General features: G+C 48.2%; 1 protein-coding gene across 1 annotated transcript; it reads left to right on the forward strand.

Moving 5' to 3' along the window:
- Nucleotides 1-2,645: 2,645 nt before the first annotated feature.
- On the forward strand, nt 2,646-4,168 carry LOC142574938 (carotenoid isomerooxygenase-like). Its single transcript, XM_075683928.1, has one exon. The coding sequence runs from the start codon at nt 2,648-2,650 to the stop codon at nt 4,166-4,168; it is 1,521 nt and encodes a 506-aa protein (XP_075540043.1). The 5' UTR covers nt 2,646-2,647.
- The last annotated feature ends 3,932 nt before the right edge of the window (nt 4,169-8,100 follow it).

An 8,100-nucleotide genomic window follows, 5' to 3' on the forward strand; every position in this document is an offset into this window, starting at 1 on the left:
TGTGAGTTATCCCACTTATTGAAGTAGCTTGCCAGGTTGTAGTTTTGGAACCATTCCTCGACGTCATCTCCCCGCAGACCAGCGAAGACTAGTGGGTCACGGTGGCGGTTGTGGACGGCCACGACAGATGGCGAAGGCTGTGCTGGGGTGGTAGTAACGGACGTGCTCGGATTGTCTTGAGCAAGCATGGCAACAGGTGGTATGCGGTGACCGGAGCGGAGCTCCAGTGAGAAGGGCGAGAGGCCGCGAGGAACGAAAAGCACCTTCCACCACTTATAAGGAAGTTTAATCCAGCCAAGCTCGAGTTATGACGAAGAAAAACAAGCTGTGCGGCTGATGATGATAACTACAGATGAGGAATTTGTACAAGTGATGATTATGTGTAAAGATGAAGAAGAGTCAGTCATGGGTCGCGCTCACAGTAGGTTAAAGAAAATGCGGGGCTAAGCATCCTGAAACTGGACAATGGTTTATGAGGAGCACGGTACTGCTCGGGCTCAGATTCATTTCTACCATCTGGTTTTCTTTAACGTACACCGAAATCTAAGTACAGCTAGAGTGTTATTGCATTCTACCCATCTAAGGACGCACCCATCGCGAACAGAAATCGAACCACCGCGATGGAGAGAGAGAGAGGAAAAATTATTTACAGAAAGGCAGAGTGGTTGGCCTGAGCAATAGCTTGCTCTGGCCTCCTACTCTACAGTGAGGAAAAGGGGCGGGAAGGAAAAAGACTGATGAATGACGACGACGGTGATGGAAAAAGGGGGTGCGTATGCACAGGTCCGCTACGTTGCAGCATCTCTAAAGCCATGCGTTTAGCGCAGTGGCTTGAAGAAAGGCTATAGCTGCACTTCTTATCAAGGCTGTGCTGTTTGCGTCAGGCCAAGGAGCCAAAGCAAAGTCGTGTGATGTCGGCGTCGTATCGACGTGTGCGATTGACGAGATAAATTTCTGTCGCTCTTGCGCGTACGCGGGACAAATGCAGAATGTGTGAGCAATGATTTCCTGCACCTGACAGTGTTCACAATTGTGGCTAGTGTCACTGCAACCTATGAGGTGTGTATAACTACAGGTGAATGCGACACCAAAGCGAATCTGGTGCACCATACTTGTTTGCCTTCTTTTGAGCTTGTGAGACCTGCAAAATGTCATTCCGGGGTCCCACTTATGCAATCGCCTCTGTCCTCAATGTGGTTGGATCCAGTGCCCCAGCGTAGAGTCGGGTATTACGCAACGAAGAAGAGCATTTACGTCTTTTCGTCGAAATGAAATGGGTAGTTCAGAAGCATTATTTAAAGCGGTTTTTGCTTCAGCGTCATCCTGTTCATTCGTGATCACGCCACACAGTGCGCAGGTATTCACTGAAGGGTGACAGCGTTGTCATCTTTATTTGAAAGGTCGATAAGCTTTGTGATTTCTAACGCTAAGGCGTAATGCGAGCCCCATTTTTGGAGGCAGTCAATGATTTGAAGAGCGGTCTTATCATATATAGAATGTTTCAGCGAACACTTTAAAAAATTCTGAAAGGTTGTTTGTGGCAGATGGCACAATCCCAGTTCATGAAGGTGGTCTACTTGAAGCGGTGGACAGTACTTGCACAAACAAATTAAATGCATAATTGACTAATTAACAAACAATTATTAATTAAGTTTTCAACCAATTACCTTATGGCCCCTATTGCAATTTACAAATTCTAGCCGTGGAGTTCCCAAGGCGGATCCACTAATATACATAAAACAACGTTTTATGCACTCCACGGTAGAATTTCAATAGGGGCCATAAGGTAATGAGTTAAAACTTAATTAATGCATTTTTGGTAAATAGTCCACTATGCATTTGCATTTCTTGTGCAAGTAATGTCCATCTCTTCGAGTAGACGAGCTCATGAACTAGAATTGTGCTATCTGCCACAAGCAAGCTTCAAAAATTTTTGAGTGTTCGCTGAAACACTCGGTATAACTATAATATGATATCGTCAGCAGCAGAACAAGCGAGTGGCTTGTTATCACACGGTCGAGCTCGCCACATATAAGCCGCAGCTTAAATTGATCTTAAATGAAAACATACACGCAAACTGTTCACTGTTTATGCATGCGTCTCTTCTGCATTCGAGTGTTGAATTCTTGTACTCTTAGACATGTATTTTTCGTCTACCAGTGCTCTTCTTGCCTCCCTACTCTCTTTTCGCCCCTTTATTCTCTTCTCCCACCGCCGGGTAGCATACCGAATAACAATGCACAGTTAGCCTACCTGTTTTTCCCTGCTTTTCTCTCACTCTTGTCAAAATGTCGTCACGGCAAGCGACTGGCCAATCCAACGCACTTCGAGAAAGAAACCTTCACACGAATCAGCGGCCGGGAGCTCCACACACCGGTTCTAGAGCAGATGGAAGGAGGGAGAGAGAAAAACACTATCACTTCTGTTTCAGTTGCGGTCGTTGCTCGTTTTGTCCATCTGACATATAACGGGCATTTTAGTGCAGCGAAGGAGAGACGCGGTGTCATTGCGTCACATTCTGCACAACACGCGCGTCAGCATTATCTGATTGACGCAGTTCTGACGGCCCAAACACGGTGATACCTGTAGCGGTGGTGCAGAGGCCGCGTAGTGTTTCTCTCCCATTTGGAGCGGACGACAGCAAGCGATGGCCTCAGGCCAAGAAGCCTCATCGGCTCCAGGCCTCGATGCGAGAAAGTTTTACAAGCGCTCGTGCGCGCCCGAAGTTTCGGAGCCGGTCACGGGCCTTTTGAGAGGACAGCTGCCCGCTTGGCTACAAGGCAGGCTTTTACGGAATGGGCCTGGATTGCTTTCGTTTGGCCCCGACCACTACAACCACACATTCGACTGCCCCGCTCTGTTGAGGGAGTTCACCATCGAGAACGGCCAAGTGCTTTATCAGAACCGCTTCCTGCGAAGCCATGCGTACGTACGCAACCGGAGGGCCAACAGAATCGTCGTTTCCGAGTTCGGAACCGTGGCGCATCCTGACCCTTGTGCCACCGTATTCGAGCGTCTGGCGTCGTACTTCTACCCGGACTTGTCGGACAACGCTCAGCTGAACGTGATGCCCCTGGGCGACGAAGTGTACGCCATGACGGAGACGCCTGATATGATTCGAGTGGACCCTGCGTCGTTGGAGACTCGGGAGAAGAAAACCTTGAGCAAAATGGTGGCTGTGCACGGTGCCACCTCCCATCCGCTCTTGGATGCTGACGATGGCGCCATGTACAATATCGGTACGCACATAGGTGCGCGCCTTTCCTTCGTGCTTGTTCATTTCCTTCCCGGTGGATCCGAAAGCTTGGTGGACCGTGTGAGAACCGTGGGAACGATACCGCTACAGTCTCACATATCCGTGCCGTACGTTCACAGTTTCGCAATGACAGAAAAGTGGGTGGTAGTGCTGGAGCAGCCAACATCCATGCACCTGCCTTCCATGTTCGCGTCGAGGTACCTGGGCTACAAGGCACTCATAAACGCACTGCAGTTTGATGCCAATAAGAACGTCCGCTTTCACGTAATGAATAAGAAGACGGGGGAGCTTCACCCCACCGTGTTTGAGTCCGCTGCATTTTTCACGTTCCACCACATCAACGCCTTCGAACAGGGCGACGAGCTCGTGGTCGACCTAATATGCTACGCCGACGACAGCATCATCAGGTGCCTCGACTACACGGTGGAGAGGCACATGGCGTTCAAGTTGGGCCGCTTGCGCCGCTTTCTGCTGCCTCTGAATCGAGGCCCGGGCGAACGTGTCATGATCAAGCCGCGGGAACTAGCCAAGGACAATCTGCGCGGGGAACTTCCGCGAATCAACAACAAACGTAACGGAAAACCATACAAGTACATTTACAGCCTCAGCAACGTCGAAGGCCAAGAACACGTGGCATTCGTCACCAAGCTGGATGTCACTACGGGCAATTGGCTGCGCTGGGAAAGGCAAGGGTGGTTCCCCTCAGAACCTGTCTTTGTAGCGCGTCCAGGCGCTGTTGAGGAAGATGATGGTGTCGTCCTGAGCTCCCTTCTACAGGAGGAGAACGAGAAGAAGCTCGCTCTAGTGGTATTGGACGCCAAAACACTAAAACAACTTGCTCTAGCAGAGTTTGACTGCCCGTCCTCTATTCCAGCAGATTTTCACGGATGCTTTCTTGAGAAACAGACGTAAGAAGCAGTTTGAATGCTATATACACTTTAAACATAGTTTGGGCTTATTTTAGCACTAAATGTAAGGCAACCCAATTATATAAATTAATTCTGCAACGTGTTTACGAACAACAAGCTTGCGAATGCGCTGCTCACAGGTCCGATAGTCCATACTATAGAAGACAGGGCCAAGGGTATTCCGTATAGCATCGATCGTTTTTAAATTACATGCCAGAAAAGCGCATAATCCCTGCGCTATGTCTGCTTTAGTATGCCAAGTATATTGGGATTGCAGTTGACGCACAAGTAAACCTTCAAATATTCCTGTACGGAGCGTTTTACATCCTTTTTGTGGTCTTTTAAAGTCAAGTAATTTTACTGGCAGCTAATCAAATAGAGATTGTGGGGCGCATTTTTTTCTCTCCTGGTTTAAGGTTTTTACAGATCGCAAGTACAAGTGCATGAAGTAGCACGAAGTGTCGTAAGTAGTCATAAGAAAGGTTAGTGTTAATTTCCTAAACAATGGTCTAGTCAGTTTAATCATCATCACACGTCCAATATCTTCAGCAGAAGTGCCTTCACTAGTTTGTTAACGTCGTTCAACCGAGGCTCGTGATTATACGCGAGCTGAAATGCACGAAGGAAGAGCATTTTGCTGCATGATGTCTAAACTGGGGCTAAATTTCGACACTTCTTCGAGTTGGCCTACGTTGTCGTAGTTTCTTTTCGTATGATACGTTACAGACTAATTCCAACGCACTAGCAACATTTTCAGGAGTCGGTCGTTCTTTCCCTTTTTATGTAGCAAATGTTACCTGCACTCGGTAATGGTGAAAAGGATTCTCTTAAAAGTTGACGCACCTTTCATCGCCAGTTCTTGGAGCTCCTTGAGCTGCCGCTGCGGTTCGTGTGTGGCATAATAAATTCAGCTTTTTTTCCCCTGGCAGAGAGTGCTTTATTAAAATTATCTGGCCGTGTTTCTTAGATTTTCAAGGAACCCATGTTGGGTTTCGTAACAATGAAACTCATTCTACGGATCCCTTTTACAAATAATTTATAACCTCAGTTACAACACTATATTTTACGTACGTACCGTAGTTCACGAAGAAAATGTTATTGTTATTCTAAGCTTTTGATAACTAAAGTAGCGCTTCACCCTAAATTAACACCCTTTGCTACTGAACTTGTCCTCCAACAATAATTGTTATCAGCTTTTGTGAAATTTTTTTCTTCGTTTAACACTCGGCGCTAGTTACCTTTCTCCAGGGATCGGTTGGTCAAACATACGCGCATGCCGTTCCTGACCTGAAAGTACCGTGAGCACTGCGTAAGAGTCCTGAAGCAAATGCACGCCAGATCGATGAGGATTTTTGATGGGTGACAGCTTAAGCCCCAAAGGGTGCAATTTTTTTCCGAGTGTAGGACAAACTTCTGAGAAAACTACCACTCGCATGAAGCTGCATACAAGCCGCGGTAGCCCGGTGTTTATGGCGTTGGGCTACTGAGCTCGAGGTGATCACGGTTTGATCCCTGCCGCGGCGGCCGCATTTCTGTGGGGTGGGGGTGAATTGCACAAACGCTTGTTTTCTTAAACTTAGGCGCACGTTAACAACCCTAGATGGTCAGAGTTAATCTGTAGTCCCCCACTCAGGCGCGCCTCCAAATAAAGTGGTGGTTTTCCACGTGAAACCAAAGCCTTTATTTGAAATGCTACATGCTCGTTAATAGCGGTCAGATCTTGCTTTTTATCTTTGTTCGTGCAGATGTTTTGCATGTTCTGTACACGCACCATGGTAATGACTCAAACTTTAGGCCCTCACCTCTGCAGCATAATTTTCGAATACAAATGCTTTTTACTAACTCATCTCGAGTTTGCCAATGCATTGTGAGACCATTCCTCGAGGGAGTTTTATTGAATAAGATTAGAAAGTAAATGACCGTCTGATCCTTTATTTGGCTGTCGATATACGTGCACGCCCCTCTATGCGTATATGCGTATTGCAGGCAGGCAAAGCTTTGCCGCTAGTCGACAGGCACGATAAAAAGTGTTACCACGTTATTTCTCTCTAAAATCAAACCTGATGCTGAGGCGGCGAAACTCACCCCATCATTTCTCCGTGCGATCATTGCTCATAGGGACAAACGCGTGAATCGGAGACTATGGTCCGGACGGACGTCTACCCTCTACACACAAACGGACAAAGAAAGCATCGGCGACTACTCTTCGCTAAGATGCGTGTTTGTCCTGCATTTAGCTGTTCTTTAAAAATTGTGGTTCCTGCCCCCTCCACCCCTCCCCCCCCGCCACTACCCCTAAAAAACAGAAAAAAGTGTACTTTTACTATTATTGGCAAAGGCAGTGTGAAAGCACTCTATTGGTGAATACACTAACTCTCGAAAAAAGGAGTCAGATACGTGGTAAACAATCCTTTCCGTATGACTAAGCTGTCAGCGTGCTCCATTCCGTCTAGAGCGTCGACATCCAGCAAGCTAGGCCGGAAGAATGTGTAGATTCTTTTTCAGTTCTGTTCTCCTTCCTACTTCATCTTTGCCCCGAGCGGCGTTCTGCTTACTTTATCCCCTGAGACAGTAGACGAAGAGAAGGAGAAATGGAAGAATCGTTCGATACGTTAGCACCGCTGCAATATACTGACCCTTTATACATCCTCAGCACAAAGGGTGTGTATGGAACCACTCTAGATTTACTGTATCATTAGACCGGATAGTATAGAGCGGTTTCAGGGTTGCGTATTTAGTGCCAACCGCACTGCGCTAAAGTCCTCCTTCACAGCTCATTTCTGCGAGCCCATATGGGGAATCTACACATGTTGAGCTCGCTTTTACGATCCTTCATTCTTTACCTTGACTTCAACGGTAAAGCAAGTCACTGCGACGCGACGCGACAGTTGCAATTCCGTTATGCCTGTTTCACATGACAGCGATTTTGGCGCATACACGGCGCGGCCGAGAGGGCCACAGTACCTGTTTTTCAGGCCGCGCGCGCTGCTGCGATCCCGCACGGCCGGGCTAGGAGAGACGTGCGCTCGCTCTAGCCCGGCCGTGGATCACGATCGAAATTGGCTAGTGGCCACAGCATGGACCAATGGCGCAGCGCTCACGAGCAGGCATGTGAGTCTCACGGGACAGGGGTGATCTCGAAGCGTGGGGGAGCTCGAGCTGGTGGTGCTTCTCTGCACGGCAGATGACGAACAGTGACGAACGAATGGATAAACGCTTCCATTCGCATGGCGATAAAGTGTGTGCGGGGTACTCCTTTCCTTATTTTCCTTTTTTGAGTAGTGGTGTCCATATGGGTCCAGTTATAAGGGACGAAACGGCACTTATTCTTCTTCGCTGCACACACAGCTACATTTTCTTCTTTTCCGCTGTGAGCGTGCGTACCCATAGTTCTGTGCTTCTTCGGTCAAAATTCATTCCAGCTCTAGTATAACCAAATACAAATACGCTTCTGCTCGAGGTCACGATGGAAGAGGTATACGAGAGGATATCGTTAAATGCTGACTCTGCCAGCCCAGCCTCTCGCATCTGTGTGGCCCAGACGGCACACGGAATGTCTGCTGGCTGTAGCCAAGTGGCGCAGCTGCTAACATTCGTACGCATCATCTCCCCAGGGACACGACGAGGAAGGGCGATGAGCTCCGACTGAGGTAAGTGCAGATCGGCACGTAGTACGGCGACGACGAAAGGTACCATTCGAAAAACTAGGTTTAGTAAACTTGGTAATAATTTGAAGTTATACTGGACACATACTGCATACAAAACGATGCCATACCGGTCGGCGGCCGTCTGCCTGACCCGCCTGGTTTCCCGTGGTGATGTGGCGCCGTGGACGGCTGTCTCCTTGCTCACTCCGGAAAAGGCTCAGACGTCTTCCTTAAAACGGTTCTTACAACATCCAGGGGACACGGGACCGTTGGGGGACGCAGCCCTATC

This window comes from Dermacentor variabilis, chromosome 1, assembly GCF_050947875.1.
Source record: "Dermacentor variabilis isolate Ectoservices chromosome 1, ASM5094787v1, whole genome shotgun sequence".
NCBI classification, from domain to species: Eukaryota; Metazoa; Arthropoda; class Arachnida; order Ixodida; family Ixodidae; genus Dermacentor; species Dermacentor variabilis.

What these genes read in the sequence shown, in the direction of transcription:
- LOC142574938 (XM_075683928.1), top strand. Translation starts at nt 2,648, where the DNA reads ATGGCCTCAGGCCAAGAAGCCTCATCGGCTCCAGGCCTCGATGCGAGA.